The sequence below is a fragment of the Labrus mixtus genome, chromosome 19 (genome assembly GCF_963584025.1).
Source record: "Labrus mixtus chromosome 19, fLabMix1.1, whole genome shotgun sequence".
Taxonomy (NCBI): Eukaryota; Metazoa; Chordata; class Actinopteri; order Labriformes; family Labridae; genus Labrus; species Labrus mixtus.
Window position 1 is genome coordinate 23,659,864 of NC_083630.1, and position 19,580 is coordinate 23,679,443.

Sequence of the window (19,580 nt, forward strand, 5' to 3'; positions counted from 1 at the left end):
AATTCATTTAGCAGACAATTTTATCCAAAGCGACGGACGTCAGAGAGTAAGAACAACACGTGCAAAGCTCTAGAGGGGAGTAAACAAACAACGTCAGGAAGTGCAAATGAACAGCTTTGAGTCTGATCAGACACAGAGGTGCTGACAGGAAGTGACCAGAGGTGCTGACAGGAAGTGACCAGAGGCAGAGCACAACAACGACAGCTGCTCTAGAGAGTTCTTATCAGCATCAAAACCATCCTAAATATCGTAATCATCATCATTAAGTTAGTAGGTATTCATGAAAGAGCTGGGTCTTTAGCTTTTTCTTAAAGGTGCAAAGGGACTCAGATCGCATGGAGTTTGGTAGTTTGTTCCACCACCGGGGGGCAACAGAGGAGAAGAGTCTAGTCAGCATCTTAGGACCCTGTTGTGAAGGTTGGATCAGACGCCTTTCACTGGCAGAGCGTGTGTGTGTGGGGGGGGGGGGGAGTGTAGACCTGGATCAGAGAGTTAAAGTAAGGAGGAGACATTTTTGTAAGCAAGCAGCAGAGTTTTAAATTTGATGCGAGCAGTAACTGGGAGCCAATGGTGGGAGATGAACAGCCGAAGTGATGTGATGAATTGGGTAGGATGAAGACCAGTCGCTCTGCTGCGTTCTGGATCATCTGCAGGGGTTTGATAGTGCATGCAGAAAGACCTGCCAGTCAATGCGTGATACCACAAGGGCCTGTACCGGGAGATGTGTAGCATGCTCTGACAGCTCCTTGGTTGTTAAGGAGAAAACCATCAATGAACTCCAAATATTAAAGCAGAGTTCATATCAAGCAAAATCAGCTTTTATGGCATGTAGGTAGTATTTCTCACAAGTCTTTATTTGGCTTTCTGTTGAAAACAATGGCTTTCTTTATTTACAAAACAGGTAGAATAGCTGAATAATACATATGGGGGCCTGAGTCTGGAGGCTTTGGTGGAGAATAAATATTTTTTAAATGTAGTTCCAGGTCTAAAATCTGCCTCGGTTTGATTGTTTGCACATGCTCACTGCATCCCAGATAAACGAGAAGCAGAGGTTTTTGTTAAGAAGAAGAGGGAAAACGGGAGGAGATATCTAGTTCTTTTGTTTCTTTTCTTAGCTCCTCGGGTAGAACATGGCATATTTGGAGGTCCGGAAGCCCAGCAGGTCCCTCATCTCGTTGCGAAACTTGGAGAGGTCTTGGCGCAGGTCGTTGAGATTTTCCACCGTGGCCTGATCTGTGCTCTGCATCTTCTGCCGTGTGGAGGTCAGGTAGCGGTGAACCAGGCAGCACATGATCTTCTGGTAGTTTTCATCACACTTCTGCTTGAGGTTCTTCCACTCCTGAATAGAAAGAGACGGAGGAGGGATTCAGAAAACGGACACGATGTTGCACAAAGCATAGATGTCTGTTCAAAATGAAGGAAAGAGATTGAATTAAAGATCACATATTATTCAAACTTTTACAACCAGTGTAAATAAGTTGAGCGCCAAAACGTGTGTGAAGTTTCTTGTTCTAAATCCACTCTGATCCTGTATTTGATCATGTCTATAAACCCCTCTATTTCAGCCCTGCTCAGAACAGGCTGTTTTTGTGTCTGTACCTTTAAATATGTAAATGAGCTGTGTATGACCACGCCCCCTCTCTGGAAGGGCTTGGGTGTACTCGGTCTTTCTCGCTCCATGTCCTACTGTTTACGGTGAGAAGGCAGACTCAGAGGGCAGAACAAACACCTAGCTGTGGGAGTGTCACCCACCTGGGGGAGGGGCTACTGCCCTTTGTGATGTCATGAAACATCGGCCTGTTTGAGCACACATTTTGCTAGCACTTTTCTCATCATTGGGGGGTTTGTAGACGGACTAGGGGGCACATTTTAGTGTTAGAGATTAATTCATATTTATTTAACCTCTTCTTACCTTGAGGCTGTTTTGTCTTTTCACTTTGCCCTTCGAGGTGTGTGAACAGATCCACTTGCTCATGCTGGTCACCAGGTAGACCACAGTCTTTGGGGAGGGGAGGATGTTAAACGGCGGGGGCAGGGTGCACTTGTCGTCGAAGTAGCTTAGCCACAGTTTGGCCCGAGCAAACTTCCACTCCTTGTCCTCGTGATTCTGCAAGCCGACAAGGACATAAAGTGCGCAGGAATGTGAGAATTAACTTTCACACACAGCTTTGCATTTAGAGAGGAATCCTGAAAATGCAAGAATTTGTGGAAATCCTTGAGCGGGTCCATGTTTTTCTAGTCAGGGAGTTGTTTTTACTCAGCATAATCAAAATCAAACTGTTGGTCCAAGAAAGGCAAAATGTGCAACAGGGCTCCAAAGAGAAACATCTGCGAAACATTTCAGAGTGAATCAGAGAAATCAGAGAATCTAATCCGTACCGTAAATGAAAACGGTTGCAGCTCTCGGCCCTGAGTTGGGCTCAAACTACCCTTGAAGCCATTACAAAACAAAGACATTCTGCGCAAAGAGATTGTTCATACTTACAGCGATTTGTCTGAAGCTCTTGTGGAGCATGGCCACCAGCAGCTTGGTCAGCACTATTACAACCACAATGTTGTAAGTGCCTATGATCATGGCCCCCACAAAGGAGCGCAGCTCTTCTGTGTAGTTGATGCGGGTGACGAAGAGGGCGACATGTGCCAGAGAGAAGATGTACCAGAACAGGGCGTAGCAGGTCCCCATAAACCTGGGAAACACAAGAAGCATGATGCAGGTGAGGAATAAGGCAGCATGACAAATAATTCAAATGACAGCTCATAAACAGTGGTGAGTCATGAAACATGATTTTAAACAGCTGTCTTTAGTAAGAGCAGGATTCTCAACATCCATCTCTGATGTCTGTGTAGGTTCTGAGTCATCCACGTCATGGTAAAAAGAAGCTTGATCTCAAAGGCTGCTGGACTTAGTTGAAGATCTTGAAGACGTTAAGGTGGAAAAACCATCCCGTAACACTGGTGGTGGTCTGAGACACCGTCTATTAAGAACCTACAATGTGGTTTTGAATTCTGAACCCGTAGTCCCACCTTGGAACATGTGACCTCAAAGATCCACAGACGACCAACTCAAAGTGAAACCAGAGCTGTTTTTGAAACCGCCTACTACACTAGTAGTACGCACTGATTTGGCCAGTATGCCAAAAAGTATCCGGATGTTGGACTGATTTGGAAAAACTTTACAGTCTGCATCAGACCAGTCTCCCTCGCGTACTGTTTCCCACAATGCAAAGCGCCAGGTCAGAGATCAAAATGGTGGAGAGCAACGTCCATCGTAACAGAGGAAATAATCACAATCAGACCAAAACACACAAAGAGACCACCAGTTATCTTTGTTGATTCTCTAAATCATGAAAATCTAATTGAATCACTTTTCAGCTTTTGGATGCTACACTGTGGTGGCGTTTGATGTTAGTTGGGCTGTTGTTTACTTCCTAATACCAAGACGGGAGACCAGTTTAGCCGGGCCTGGTGTACTGCAGAATAACCACAGACTGGGAGTCAGATTACATACGAGTTTTTAACGCAGTATGCAGTACACACTACCTTTGATAGCAGTATGAAGTAGGCGGTTTGGAAAACAGTCAAGGTCAACGACTCAGCTAGCGACTCTCATGAGACGATTAGCATGCTAATGATCCACAGAGGCTTACATTTCTAGCTCTGTCCACCAGTTAGTTCAGAACTGAAGAAGCCTTTTGGAGATCTATAACTAAGTCCAGTGGCCTTTGGATCAAAATTCGAGTCATTGCAGATGTCATCACTGTGCATATCTGACACATTGAGTTCGACCCTTACGTGTGGAACGCGTCGTTGCTCTGCTGCTGGCAGAAAATGCCCTCGCAGTCCTTGGTCTGGTTCTTGTCCGGGTCCTTCTGGTCCTTTCCGTAGAGCTGTGTGAGTCCGATGGTGAAGGAGAACAACACCAGCAGGAAGAGGCCCAAAAACTTGCCAAACTCCTGCAGCATCTGGCCCATGGAGATCTGGAGAAACATGAAGAAGTTGTCTGTTAATCCTGTTCTGCTTTGATCTGATCTAATCCATCAGACATGAAGGTGTTTTTTTTTTTTCTATGTTCCGGTCTGTTTCCTGCCAGTAATCCTGATTAACCACCAGGGCGGCTTGCTGGGGTCAGATCTGGCACCACAGAGGTCGTCTGTCTGATGCTTACAGAAAGTGACGGCTTTCTTACCGACTCAGAAGTAAACGTTGTAAAAACAGAACATCAGCTTTGCTTTTTTTACTGCACATTTAAGATCAAAATCAGCTTCACTTTCAGTTATGATATTTGGATGTGTAGGCAATGTCAGCTGCATAGTTTGGTTACGTCTGCTATCGCACTAATCTCATGTAAACTCAAGTGACAGCGTCGCACAATGACGTTGAACGGAGGAGAAACCAGCGCACAGTGTGACGATAAAATCCCCAAACTCAGTTTTCTCCATCTACATATAAACACCTTAAACGGAGTTTCTAAAAATATTCACCCTGGAAGGAGTGCGTTTTCAGTGACCTAAAACGCTGTTTGAGTGTGTATGAAAAACCTAAATTTAAAAGAAAACCCGCCTACATGTGGACTAGGTCTTGGTCTGGTTCAAGTCCTAGTGTGGACCCGGTGTGGACTTGAACCGGTGACACTCCAGATCCCAAACCAAGTCCCTACAGACTGAGCTTCTGTAGCCGGCGTCTCTTGAGACAGCAGAAAAAGCAACATATCAGAACAGGCTGTTTCTGTGTCTGTACCTTTAAATATGTAAATGAGCTGTGTCTGACCACGCCCCCTCCCTGGAAGGGCTTGGGTGTACTCGGTGCTTTCTCGCTCCATGCCCTATTGTTTACGGTGAGAAGGCAGACTCAGAGGGCAGAACAAACACCTAGCTGTGGGAGTGTCACCCACCTGGGGGAGGGGCTACTGTCCTTTGTGATGTCATGAAGGGAAAATCTCTAAACAGCCTGTTTGAGCAAACATTTTCTGAAACGTGGAGCAGACAAAAGACGGAGAGGATGGACTTTTCTCATGATTGGGGGGTTTGTAGACGGACTAGAGACACATGTTAGTGTTAGAGATTAATACATATTCATTTAACCTGTTTGATGCTTACAGAAAGTGACGACTTTCTTACCGACTCTGCCTACATGTGGACGAGGTCTTGGTCTGGTTCAAGTCCTAGTGTGGACCCGGTGTGGACTTGAACCAAGTCCCTACAGACTGAGCTTCTGTAGCCGGCGTCTCTTGAGACAGCCGAAAAAGCAACATATCCTGACAGCTGTAATGCTCGAGCCCTACCTGAGGGAAGCCACACAAACATAGAAGACGCCAAAAAAAAGAGTCAGTGAAGACAGAGCAAGTCTTCTCGGACCACTGGAAACCATCTATTTATAGACCTGAGAGGCTTATCTGTTTACTGGGACCTAAAGATGCTCAAACAAGGTCAGGACACGCCGGCCCCTGCAAAACACAAACACACACAGTTTCCAGTGTGAGGGATAACCGCTCTTGCTGCATCTCAAGGTTGAACGACGACTTTGAGCTGGAAACCCAGGCAGCTCGTTTGAGGAGAAGGGTTGGTCTATTAGGGTGATTCATTATCTTGTCATGGCTAAATCCCCCCCCGGTGCATTCATGTTGTACAAGTCTGATTTAGGAGCTGAGAGTGCTCGCTGCTCGCCCGGCCCGACAGGTAGCCTAAACTTTGTTACAGCGCTAATAGAGCAGGAATGCACGAGGGTGGAAACTCTTCACCTTGACTGGAGGGGGGGTCTAATCGTAATGGATTCATGGTTGTTTTGTATGTCTACTGAGTCAGAAAATATGTTGTTTATATGTTGTTTATTCAGAGAGCCTGGTATCTCCGGCATGTCTACTTATATTTTTATTTTAATCACCCGGTATTATACATCCTACCTCAAAAATTTATTGGAATATGTTTATAACTGGACAATCACATAGGGGCGCCGGTGGCCTAGCGGTTAGTGTGCGTGCCCTATGAACAGATGCTTAAGTCCTGGAAGGCAGGCTGGCCCGAGTTCAGGTCTGACCTGAGGCTTCTCTCCCTCCCTCTGTATCTTTGTCTTTATTCTTTCACTGAGGACAAGATTGGACAAGTATAGAATCAATATACATAAAAAGTGGGTCAAATCTTGTGGTATTTTCCAATTATTTCAAATAGAAAGGAGCCCGGCGACAAGACATTTTGTCTAACCTAGCAACAGTAACTAAGGAGGGCGGGGCTTGACAAAGGGTCAATTAGAACATGATCCGAGTTTGTATGCAGAGTGGAACTGGAGCCCCATTTACATCTTTTTTCTCTCCTACACACTCATCACACCAGCCTCCATGCTTTCTATGTGGGAGGTTGATACTGATGGCGAGGTGAAGTCTGGGCCGCGAGTGAGCTCACTGGTGATAGCAGACACACACACTCATGCTTTCAGTCACTCTTTCCAACCTCAACGGGGGGCACTACCCGGCAGAAACGTGAGCTGGCCTCCTCAGGGGACGAAAAGGGAGCAGGAGGACTTACATTACCGCAAACCCACACAGTGCTGCCTCACTGTCTGAGTGTGACCCAACTGCACGCTCATACATCACAAGCGAGTGGAAATGTGTGGGCACGTGTGCATTAGAAAGAGAGGTGTGTCTGACATGTGAGTGTGAGTGCAGCCATGAACACACACAGCAGCATCTATTTCCAATGCTAATCATTTTTCCATCCTGACAGGCCAGACAGTGATGTCAGAGAGTGAGTGAGCAGAGGTGACATGAGAGAGAGAGAGAGAGAGAGAGAGAGAGAGAGAGAGAGAGAGAGAGAGAGAGAGAGAGAGGAGATTACAGCAGAAAAGCACTCATTAACAATCTACAGGGCACCCTCAGTGTTTTATAAGTCAACCGCAAAACAGCACCTCGGCTTAATGACAGGATGGCATCCCTGGAAGCAGACTGACCTCACTGCATACCTTTATGTAATAAAGTCACACAAACAGGGGAAAAGGGAAAGTCTGCCAAAACAAAGTCAGCCGTTGGCCGGCTTCACACTCTCTCTCTCTCTCTTCCAGCTGGCTGAATGATCAACAACATGATTTCTAAAATTGTGTTTATTTGCTGTTATGCAAGAGACAATTTCGTGCAACTATGCTGCTAAACATTTCCATGAATGTTTGAGAAAAATAATGGAATTTTAGGGATTTGGGGGGGGGGGGGGGACTTCTCTTTTACTCATCTGGTTTTACAAATCAGAGCTCTTTGCAACTGTCTCCCCCTGCTGGCCACTTAAGTGAATGCAAGGTTAAAGCCCTTCTGCATTGGCCTCACTGTTGATTTCCAAGAAACTTTACATCCATTTCTTATATACAGTTTATTGTTTAAAGGTCCAATCAGTGAGATGTGTAGAGAGTGAGATGATAAAGGTATCTTACTATCTGATCAGACATTAAGGAAACATGTTGAAGTGCTGGCTTCTCTGACAACAATGCAGCAGTCAGTATGTCCTCCTTCTAACTTTAGATTCTGCTCCTGAATGCTCTGGATTTGTTTGGACCAGAGAAGGTAGGCCGTTTTAAGACACACCCCCACACGGCCGTTTTGGACGGCCCTCGGTTTGTCAGATATGAGAGCAGTTATCAGGTCAACAGGTGTTGCAGCGATGGAAGCGGGCAAGAGAAGTGGTTCAGATAGAAGTGATTGTACCCGACCTAAAAAGCCTCTGCATGTTTCTAATAAGCTCCACGAGCAGAAACGTGCTCAAACTAGGATCAATATTGGAGATGCTTTTGAAAAATGGAGAGAGGTTAGAACACAGAAAGGTTTACAGACCCATGCAGAGCTGGATAAACACTGAAGCTTCAGAGTCCACCACATGGTGACCTGTGTGAGCATCCACTCTAGAGAGGAGGGGGCGGGGGGGGGGGAGACAGCTCTCTATGATGTTTAGAATTTGGACTGCAGTGCCCTTTTTAACCACTAGAGGTCAGAGCTACATACTGCTCCTTTAAGAAAATAAAGTTGAAATAAATCCAAAATGTTTCTTCCTTTTGTGTCTTTACTTTTCATTTAGTCACACAGAGTCAGATCCTCCTCATTATGCCGCCCATATTCAAGTCAGCTTGAGAACTATAAGTTGTGCACGCTGAAGGTTTCTCATTCATACACATGATAGAAATTACGATGCATATGGCAACTTCGCTGCAAAGCTTCATGAGGTCTCGTTCATTTCTTATGTGCATATTATTACAGCAGCAGCCTCAGTTCATTGTGCTTATACTTAAAGTTTACACTGATGGTAATGTTACTGCAGAGCACAGCTGGTGTGATGTTTAGTGCTGGCTTGTTTTTGAGTGTTCACACTTCACGGGGAGAGGATGACAGTGGGTGGCGTATGTGTGTCTGTGCTGGGTTTTTTAAGGGAATGCTAAAAAAAGGGAAGCGGTTTTATAATCCTTACATAAGATTGTTTTTTTTTTCTCTCATTCAATGTTATGAACAAAGCCCTGGCTGGTTACATGATCTCACACCTCCACAGGGGTCGTGTCTGGCTCTATTAGTATCGAAACCTTTCAGAATATCACAGTGCTCGCTTTGCTTTACCTACCTGTAGAGGCCCCAGTATGGAGCTGGTGGTGTACATGAAGAAGAGTCGCAGGTAACTCAACACATTGGCAAAGGCGAACAGACCCTCAGCCACCAAGATGGGGTGGAAGGCGTCCCAGTTCTTCCTCTCTGTGTCCTTCACATTCTTGAACTGAGAAACAAGCAAAGAGACTCAGATGTAAAGCACTTTAGAGACAGCAACATGTGACACTAACCGACTCATTCACACAAACTAAACACATTCTACGACTTTTAAAAAGTAGTTTTTGTAAATCCTGCTCCTGTCATGTCTTCCTGTTCTATCAAATCCTGATACGCTAAAATAGTTTAGCTTGCTCGCTCTTAATTGACTGAACATATCTTTTTTTTTTCAAGTTATAATTTTGGTGAGTTTTGCCTTTTTAAGATCGGACAGCTGATGAGTTGACGCTATACAAATAAAAATTGATTGATTGATTGAATTGATTGATGAGAGACAGGAAGTGTTGGGAGTAGAGAGTGAGGGATGACGTGCAGCCGAGGGGCCGAGGACGGATTTGAACCCGCAGACTGTGGCCTTTACACATGGGGCGCGCGTCATAACCGCACATCTGATATAGACGAGGATCATTACCGCTCCAAATGGTCTGTTTAATCAAACTGGGCAGAGTCTGTGAACTTTTGGAAAATTGTAAAAATGTAGAAATAACCAAATTATCTAGATTAGAAAAGTTCAACAGCAAAACAGAGACTGCAGCGTTACGATCCTTTGACACATCAAGATTTAAAAAATAAAAAACACTTTGAAAATGTAAAAACTCGGACTGTCAGACATTTAAAGTTTAATAGCGATAATCCCAAAAAGTCAATAGTTAATGGTGATTCATCTCCAAGAGTTAGAGGTTACAGTCTGAATCGTCTGCATTTTAAAAACACCCACACTCAGGTGAGTTCATTTATTCTCATTTGTCTCGACATCTTCCTCATGATTTCTTCTGATTGACATCTCCTTCTATCTCTCTTCACGCCTCTTAAGGTGTGAGAAATAACACTTTTGGTTCAGTGACCTCACTCCTGGCTTCAGGTTGAGCTGAGGTCTAATTACTCAGAAAAAAACACGATCGTGTGGGCGTCTGGTGCTAATGTGCTTCACCACTAAGGTTCTTTATTTGAATCTTTGGAAACACTGTGAAGCGATGAGCAAATGTTCTACATCTCAAAGCAACAGTACCAGAGAGTACATGCAGATATCCTTCAATCCTGAGTGTGTCATGTCATGTGGGAGTACCTTGCTATTAGCAACTATCTTGAGGGCAAAGGTCGCCAGATAAAGGGAATTCATCACAAAGCTCAGCTGGTTCCGAGACTCGTCCAGGAAGTCTTCCAGCCCCTCGTACCACAGACGCTTCACGTCCGACCACACCATCCCTGCAGAGGAGCAGGAACTCACCGTCACCACCACACACATGTAAACACATCACAGCAAGGAAGGCGTTTGGGGGGGGGGGGGGGGGGGGGGGGGCGCATAAAAAAAAGATTGATGTGCTGAACATGCGTCATTTGTTGGATTTAGGAAGAATTGTGGAATTAAATAAAAATGGGTGTTGTTTGTCTGTTGAGGTTGATAAAAAAGGCTGAACGCTGCACATTCAGAGGTTATTGAATTAGATTGTCCTTGGTTTCCATGGTTACAACAGAAAGTAAACAGACAAAACAACAGGCGTAAGCACATAAATCCCCTTTAGGTATCGTTTTCTACCGCTTCATACATTTTGATTCGTTCGGTCTGGGGAAGTAGGAATTTTTGGATTTTTCAAAAGATAGTCTGAGAATTCTTGTACAGAAATCACACACACACACACGAGAGTCGCCCAGCCACACAGATACACTCCCAAGTCTCAGCATCTGATTTCCCTATAATGTGAGGCATCTGGCTCAGGGGGAGTAGCAGGACGGAGAGAACAGGAGAAAAACGAGATGTGGAGAGGGGGGGGGGGGGGGGGGGGGTAGCGTGGGAGAAAGCGAGAACAATGGATACTAAAAGGAATGAAAAGCTGCTGTTTTATATTTCACAGCAGGGTTTTTTTGTCATGCAATAACAACAAAACTCCACCCCACATCTTGATGATGTTTGAATTACATATCTGATTGTTTGTTATTAAACTAACTCAGCGTGTTTTCTCGATGCTACAATGACCCAGAGCGTGCTAAATCTGCACGTTTTGCAAAGCATCTCGCGGTGAAGCCGTTGCACAAACGAGGCGTCCTCTGAGCGAAAAAACAGCTGAAGTTACTGAAATCGATCTTTGATCTGCTCCTCGTGCAGTACTTAAGGAATACTCCCCCCCCCCCCCTCTAGTGGGCGATCCCGACCCACAGAAAAACCCCATTATACGTCTAATGGCTCCACTGATGATCTCACTCCTGCGATGTACAGAATACAATTACCCCACAACCGCCTTCATAATGTTGAATAATAGAAGTCAATTGCTTCTTCATCCTTTTACAACCTGTCAGGTGCAGTTACTGGAGTGATTTATCAAGCCGGTGAGAAAGCGATGAGACTTGACCAATGGGCTGCGGTCGTGTGGCTTTTTTGTCTACCGGAGAGAACGATGCGACGTCGTAACCCAGAGACGGATTTCAGCTCTGAGAAAGAAGAAGCCATTAAAGCGATTGAATGAGCATGCTAATGGATTCTCTGCAGAAATGGAGAGAGGACAGTCCCTTCCCCAGAGAAAAAAAAGTCCATTTCTGCCTGTCACTATGCAGCCTCGTGGTTTGTGCACACAAATGTTTGCATGTATGGCGGCTGAGTGTAGGGGGAAACAAGAAGCTGTGGTTTCTTTCTCTGCAGCTCAATTAGAAGCAGAACTCCCAGATTTAATCCAGTCAGGCCGGGGCTTTCTGTCGTTTAGCATAGTAACAGCTGTTTGTCATGTCATGTCTGATAGGATTAAGGATACAGGGTACTTGACTTTAGCCAGACCGTTTCAGGAATCTCTCATTTTCTCTTCGCTATGCAAAGTTATTCTATTAAAGGAGACATATTGTGAAAAATCCACTTGTACAGTGTTTCTGAACATATATCTGTGTAACCTGAGAGTCTACTGACCCACAACATGTGAAATAAACCCATCCAGTCCTTTGTTTGTGGTCTGCATAAGTCTTACAACACAAATAAAATGCTCCGTTTCAAATGTGCTCTCCTTGTGATGTCACAGTGGGATTCTGGTAAAAAAAAAAAAATCCCCTCCCCTCCCCTGATATCTCCACCCATGGACTCCACCCCCAGACTAGAACAAAACTTTAGAGCAGGTCGGCCATTTTTATTCTCTCTACAGAGGAGTGATGTCTACCGGGAAAACTCAGGGGGGGGGGTCATTACATTTAAAGAGACACACACACCAAAACGGAGCGTTCTGAGAGAGCTGGTTTATACAGGGTCACAAACCTCCTCTGGTGCTTGATTCATGTTATATTTTGACCAAAGCACAGCACAGATGTTTGATTTAGACCACAGGGGGACTGTTTGAAAAGGTGGAGGAGGGGACTGTTTGAAAAGGTGGAGGAGGGGACTGTTTGAAAAGGTGGAGGAGGGGACTGTTTGAAAAGGTGGAGGAGGGGACTGTTTGAAAAGGTGGAGGAGGGGGATCATATGTCCTTTTTAAATTCTGGTTTGCATGATTCATTAGGTGATGCATGTTTACCTAATGAAAAATATCAGCCAGCCAAGCACTTAAAGGTATATCATGATGACAACGCTCTACACATAACCCTCAAGCACTCAGGTGTTATTCCCAGCATGCACGTGGAGTGTAAATGGGTTAAACGCTGACCTATGATCCACAGGATGAGCAGGTAATCTATCATCTCCAGCGGAGGGCCCATGGTGTTTTTGGTGCCCTCGTTGTAGACCAGCGAGTACAGGTTGAGCAGCAGGAGGAACGTGAAGTAGGACGCGCTGTGGATGATGAACTTGACGAAGGGCGTGTGGATGATCTGGCCCACGCGGGAGCGCGGCACCAGAAGGTAGCAGACGGACAGCAGCGGCCAGAGCATGGCCACGCTCAGCACGGTGGCCATCTTCAGACAGGTGTGTTTGCGGCGGTAGCTGGCCGTCTCTCCGAACCAGACGGTGTTGAGGAACTGTTGACAGTTGGACTGAGCGACGAACTGTAAGAGGAGAGAACAGTCTGGTTAGCTGATTCAACCTGTTCAGATGGAGGAGAGTTCTGATGCCAAATGAAGTGTCTCTGTGAATTTATTTAAAAAAAAACAACAAGATTGTTTTGTAGAGAAGATCCAACAATAAAGAGATAAAGATTCTGATATCTGAACTGAAATGTAGCTGATACAGAGAAGCAATTTGTTTCCAGTGAAGTACTCTTATAATAATGACTAAACCCTAGGAGATCTGATGATTCCAATCATTTTGCATTGCCTAATGGCTAATGTGTGACAATTTGTATGACATAAACAAATGCATAAAAACACATTTTATTAAACTGCTTTATTCACTGTAGCACTGACACTGTGCTACACTGTGGCACTGCACTTTAGTTGTTGCAATGTTTGTCATGATAGATGAGCACAAATCTGTTCATCTGCATGTCTTAAAAGCCGTAGTTAACAACAAAACAAAGTGTATGGTGCACAAAGTCACAGAGAGAAACTGTCACAGGTGCTGGACCAAAAAACAAAATGAAGGCAATAAAAATCCAAAAACTTCATTAAAAGCTCCCGGCAATGTGTCGATCCAAGAGACCTTCCTCTGGACTTGACAAATGCCTGAAGAAGATCTGTTAGAAACATTGCTTTAGTAGTTAAATTTGTTGAAACTTTTTTTTCAGTAGGTTAGTGGTTAGTGTGCACGCCCCCATGAACGGAGGTTATATCCAGAAATCAGACCTGTGGCGCCCGCATGTCATTCCCTAATCTCTCTCTTCCCAATTTCAGACTCTAACCACTTTCCTATCGCTGCAATAAAGGCATAAAAAGCCAAATACAGACTGGATTTGTTTGGACCAAAGAAGGTATGCCGTTTTAGGGCACCCCCACATGGCCGTTTTGGACGCCCCTCTGTTTGTCAGATATGAGAGCAGTTATCAGGTCAACAGGTGTTGCAGTGATGGAAGCGGGCAAGAGAAGTGGTTCAGATAGAAGTGATTGTACCCGACCTAAAAAGCCTCTGCATGTTTCTAATAAGCTCCACGAGCAGAAACGTGCTCAAACTAGGATCAATATTGGAGATGCTTTTGAAAAATGGAGAGAGGTTAGAACACAGAAAGGTTTACAGACCCATGCAGAGCTGGATAAACACTGAAGCTTCAGAGTCCACCACATGGTGACCTGTGTGAGCATGGACTCTAGAGAGGAGGGGGGGGGAGAGACAGCTCTCTATGATGTTTAGAATTTAGACTGCAGTACCCATTTTAACCACTAGGTGTCAGAGTTACATACTGCTCCTTTAAAGCTGAATCACCAGTAAATAAATCAGTGTTCTCACTGCAATAAAAATCCAGTCACTAGCCAAAAAAACAACTCAGGATTAAGGAAGTAACTCTTTGATGTGCTCCCTTTAAAAGAATCTTAACAGCGTTATCCCTCCAGCAGGAAACAGCGACATGCTATTAGCTCTGCTGTGATATACGAGTCAAACGTTTCACGCTGAGCCCTCCCAGCTGTAAATTTCCTGTCAGCTGCAAACTTCCAGCTTCAGTTTGTCTTTGACTGCTGTTGCCTGGAGGAACTTCTTCATCCTGCATAACTCATATTTCACAAGACAAGCACATGGTGTGCTGCGGCAGACGAGCGCATCATATTTCACACTGATTACAAATAGCTTTTTTAATACATTTTTTTAACAAACCCCGTGATTAGAAAACAAACTGGGCCATCTAGAAGTTTATCAAAGGACGTTTATTAAGCCTATGCATGCTGCAGACTGGCTTTCAAAAGGCATCACCCACAATGCAGACTGTGTCCATCTCACCTCCTTTTGGTTGTACTTGATGGCGAGCTTGAGTCGACTGAGGTTCATGCGCTCTTCCAGTAAGCCCCTCTTGTTGATGTGATCCTCGCTGGATGTGTGGTTCAGAATCACTTCTAGCTCTCGAGAGTTTCGAGCCTGAGCCAGCAGGTCTTTGGCAAACATCTTACACTGCTTTGCCAGCTCCTCATAGTCATTCCTGGAAGAAAGGGAATCAGATAGAATCAACAACACGAGGAAAAAGATTGTGATTCTTAGAATCGTTTACAGACGATACCACGGTGTGTCTTATCTTCTGCTGCAGGAAATGAGATGAAAACATGCACTGATATGACGGATTGATGCGCAGCAATCGACAGCTTGTCATACCTGAACTCTACCTCCACGAGGCTGAGCTCCCTGAGGTCTGTGCTGAGCTCGAAGGCTCTGAGTATGGGGTCCTCCTCGGTCAGCATGATGAGAGACGGGCTGGCCAGGCAGCGGTAGATGTCCAGACGGAATCTGATCCAGAAAAACACAAAACAAGGATGAGGAGAAGGTACGGACGTGATGGTTGGGATTACAGCGATGGTAGAAGCACAGATGAGAAAAAAATAAAAAAGTTAGAACATTCAGTCCTCTGCTGTAGCTGAGTTGTTTTTTTTTATTTATTTGTACCCGCTTTGACCTCTGTGTTGTTTAGCAGCCAAACTGCAGACTGATTCATTTAGCTCACTGTGTGGGAAGCTTCTCTAACCTGCAGAGAGAATAAAACATGCCCAGCAGAGGACATCAGCAAAATCTCATCCAAAAGAAAACTCATGCTGGGGAACCAGTAGCTCTAGCTATAGTCCTCCAAACAGGCGGCCTGGGTTAGAATCCGTCCCCTAATCTCTCTCTTCTCGATTTCTGACTCCATCCACTGTCCTATTGCTACAATTAATTCTACAATTCTACAATTCACTTAGCAGACTCTTTTCTCCAAAGCGACGTACATCAGAGAGTAAGAACAACACAAGCAAGGATCTAGAAAAAAGGGAACAATGTCAGTAAGAGCAAACGATCAGCTTTGAGTCTGATTGGACACACAGGTGCTGACAGGAAGTGACCAGAGGCAAAGCACAACATTGAGGGCAGTTCTTGAGAGCTCTAATCAGTATAGAAACCATCTTATAAGTCGTCGTTATCAAACAAAAACCATCGTCATTACCATCATCATCATCAATAATATGGAGACCATCATCATTAAGTTAGTAGGTATTCATGAAAGAGCTGGGTCTTTAGCTTTTTCTTAAAGGTGCAGAGGGACTCTGCAGATCACATGGAGTTTGGAAGTTCAATTAAAACATGAAAAGACGACAGAATAAAAATCTGAAAAGAAACCGCTCAAATGAATATAACGATCTCTTTCCTCTCAGCGTGGGTCAAAGGGAGTATTATGCTGTTAAAAAAACAAGAGTGTATAAAAACATTCACCCGAGGTCAGTGCATACTAAATCATTTCTTTCCAGATGCTTAAGCTGACAATCCTGAGCTGATGTTATCATCAAAACAAGGAGCCGCCATGTTTCACAAGAACCTCTGAGCAACACTTCACTTGACAGAGCAGCTGATTCACAGCTCCTACATACCACAGGAAGGCCAAAAACAACCATCACTTTAACAAACACACAGACATCCTCCGGAAGAACCAGAGTGACGCAGAACTCTCAATAAATCAACGGGAGCCGTCTCAGGAAAAGCCAGCGATGTTTATACTACACCGTGTTCTTCATCACCTGGAGTGTCGGAGGCTGTCCTTCTTGTTTTTGGCATTGCAGAGCGTGCACTCGCAGCCGACGGCGTGCGGCCGGGGAAGCGAGATGTCCTGTTTGAGCAGCATGGTCAGGATCTCGTAGTTGTTCCTGTGGGCCGCCAGGATCACCGGAGCCACGTCCATGGTGGTGGAGTACTCCGGGTTCTGGATGCGCTGCATCAGTTTCTTAAAGAGACAGAAAATGATTTCATTTAGTTTTGGATTTCAGTGATTAGGTTTCCATGTTTTCATTTCTCCTGTCCATCCTGGTGTTGTTTGTTTCCCTTTGTTTGTTTTTGTCTTAATGTTTCATAGTTTAGTGTTTCCTGTTTTATTTTTATCTTTGTGTTTCTTTGTTCTAGTGGTTATGTTACATTCTTGAGTTCTCTGTGTATCTTAGTCCCTGCATCTCAGTTCTCTTAAAACATATCTCCTCATTTCCTCTCTCCTCTGCTTCGTTTCCTTCGCATCTCTCCATGCATCTCTGGTGGGAGGGGCTAAGACGCAAGTGGAGGAGGCAAGTTGGAGGACACTTTGTGTATGTACCCAATGTTTCTTGATTTATGTTCTAGTTCTAGTCTCCAGTGTTTCTTTTCTTGTTTATTCCTTCCTCTGTGTGTTTCCCTCCGGTGTTGATTGCCCTCGTTGTCTTCACCTGTGTCTATTTAGTCTCTGTGTTTCTTCATTGTTTGTATGTTTATCAGTGTCAGTAGATGTCTGGTTTCCTCCTGGTTAGTTCTCTCCTTTAGTAAGTTGTGTGTTTGCTTTTTGGCCTTTTTGTTTAAATAAATATGTTTTGTTAGATCTGCATCTGGGTCCTTCCTCTTAGTTTTTCTCGATCTGTCACATATCTGTCTGTTACATCTACACAGCTTTTCTAGATACAGGATAGAAGCTCCAGTAGTAAGACGAGACTTACAGCGATGGAGGGCTTGGAAGAGCGCCTCGGCCTGTGGTTTAGAAGAATGTCCACGGCTCCGACCACCTCAGAGTCTATGGCAACCAACAAGGCATCTGTAGCCTAAAGAAACAACATTTTGAAGCTGAGTTTAGAGCAGATTTAAAAAACCAGAACCAAACAACGCAGCAGCAGCATTAAAGCAATCATTTTGCAATTCATTGATTTGTCCCTGTGTGTGTGTGTGTGTGTGTGGGTGTGTGTGTGTTTACTACCTGGCAGCCATGTTCCAGGAGCAGCTGCAGGATGTCCAGATTCTCGTTCTCGATGGTGATTGTGACGGCGTCTCGGCCCAACACGTCCACGCAGTTGATGTTGAGCTCGCCGTGTCGGTTCTCCTCGAGCAGCTTCTTCACCATGTAGTAGTCACCTGATGAATCCCGTCAAAACACACAAAGCAGCACTTCAGGAATGTCTCGCCAAGACTAAAGACATATTATAAAGAGAATTATCTGTGAATGGCGCCAAGCGGACACACAAAACTTCAGACGGGATGCAAACACTCTGGCAGAACAGGCTCGGCTCCAGCACTCCTCTTAACCCCGGTAACAATAACATCTCCCTCAAAGGACACATTTCTGTTGCCAAGGCATGTTTAGAGAGACTTTATATGGTCACAGTGGCAGCTGCAGGCCTGTGCACTGTTCACAACTTATCAATGAAATCACTCCCTCCCTTTGCATCATCATGCTTCCACACTTTCTGCATCTTGCATCGTTTCTCTTCACTTTGCTTCACATGTTAGAAGCTGCAGACCACTTAGAGAAACTTCCAATGAAAGCAGAAGATCATTTTTAATATATCTTAAACTCCCTGAAGGCAAGTTTCTACAGCAGCCAACATGTAGGCAGCAGAGAGAGGTATTCACAGGGAGGGGGGGAAGAAGAAGTGGTAAGACTGTGCACTGCTGCAACGACCCTGCAGGGACTCTGTCAAGCTGTTGGTGCTTTGTTCATACAGTTCTGTTGATAACATATTCAGTTGTATCTTCACGGATCATTTTCAAAGCCTGCAGGAGTCCCATGACTCCAAAACAAAAATGACTGCGCATCAAGAGGACCAAAAAAGAAAAACAACAAGCAGCATTTGGAACAACTTTTAAGACCAAGCAGAGAGCATTACCTTTCTCACATGCCAGCAGGAAGAGCTTCTCGTCCAGCGTCGTTTCCTCCTTCACCTCCCTCACGTCTTTCAAGGCCAGAAATTTATCCGGAGAGGAGGCGTCGGTGCCCTGGTACAGAGCTGCCATTACGACGGAGAGCGAGTACGGCCAAACACTGATGTGCATCCCACTAGGAACCGGCGACCATGACACACAGAAAGCCCGTCATGTAAGGTGACATTGGCGAAGTCCTTTTTTTTTGTTGTCTCCCTTTTGTAGTTTTGTTTCGTCTCGCAGCTTAGGAAGAGGCTTAACGCGTCGTCATGGGACTCATTTCATCCAAGTGTTGTTATTGACGTCGCATCGCCACAGCCTCGGGTTTTTACGCGCATCTGCGTCCTCCTCCTTCCGTGTTTTTTCCACGCACTACACTACACGAACACTCCGCTTCACTCCTGCATGTGGAGATGAAATGACACCGTCACGTCCCTCTCCGTGTTTACATGCAACCATCTTCTCGCATCGCGGGGCTCCTGAGGATCTTTTTTTTTTTCTGGTCCTGATGCTGCTGACGAGGCGTCTACTGCGCATGTCTCCTCCTCCACCTGCTCGTGCACTTCGCAGGCGCAGAACAGCCGTGCATGCTCATGATTACGTAACAAGGCTTTCAGTGCAGTCCCCCCCCCCCCCCCCCCCCCCCCCCCCACTGCACAGACCATCACACTGTGTATTCACGTGCAGCAGAGATATCTTATTTTGTGAATACAGCCTACATTCATTACGCATAACAATACTTTGTAAACATTTAGGGCTGCAAGCGACATCCGGGTTATTTAGAGGCGACTTTTAGCAGTCTCTGTGCCTTTGTGAGTCCTGCTGCTGTAGTGTGATCATTGCAATGCAATTGATGTTTTTTTTGGTTGAAATCTGCTGCATGTGGACACTGGGAAGAGAGGGAGACATAAAGGTCCCCTACAGTTAGTGTGGCAGACTTTGAGAGAACACATATGGGAGATAAAGCCGACACAGCATGTCCTCCTGTCACCCTGACTCAAATCCATATGAGTCATGATGAAGAGAATCGAAAGCAGAGGAGTAAAAATGTCTGTGCATAATGCCACAGAGGAACTGATAAGAGATAGATTTGCTTTAGGGATAGTAAGGACGCATCGAGGCCGATACCGATTATCAAAA

The 19,580-nt window shown here is 45.0% G+C and overlaps 1 protein-coding gene across 1 annotated transcript; it reads right to left on the minus strand.

Moving 5' to 3' along the window:
- Positions 1 to 833: 833 nt before the first annotated feature.
- On the minus strand, positions 834 to 19,071 carry trpc1 (transient receptor potential cation channel, subfamily C, member 1). The gene is made up of 13 exons (XM_061065083.1): positions 18,407 to 19,071; positions 17,500 to 17,654; positions 17,246 to 17,347; positions 16,310 to 16,512; positions 14,922 to 15,053; positions 14,556 to 14,751; positions 12,400 to 12,736; positions 9,849 to 9,988; positions 8,583 to 8,732; positions 3,793 to 3,977; positions 2,486 to 2,687; positions 1,913 to 2,107; positions 834 to 1,339 (listed from the first exon to the last, which is right to left on the minus strand). The coding sequence occupies exons 1-13, from the start codon at positions 18,570 to 18,572 to the stop codon at positions 1,112 to 1,114; spliced, it is 2,391 nt and encodes a 796-aa protein (XP_060921066.1). The 5' UTR covers positions 18,573 to 19,071; the 3' UTR covers positions 834 to 1,111.
- Positions 19,072 to 19,580: the final 509 nt, after the last annotated feature.

Coding starts and splice junctions, on each gene's coding strand:
- trpc1 (XM_061065083.1), bottom strand. CDS start 18,572: ATGCACATCAGTGTTTGGCCGTACTCGCTCTCCGTCGTAATGGCAGCT. Junction 15,054..16,309: donor GACAGCCTCCGACACTCCAG/GTGATGAAGAAC, acceptor TTTCTGGATCAG/ATTCCGTCTGGACATCTACC. Junction 12,737..14,555: donor TCAAGTACAACCAAAAGGAG/GTGAGATGGACA, acceptor CTCCTCTTACAG/TTCGTCGCTCAGTCCAACTG.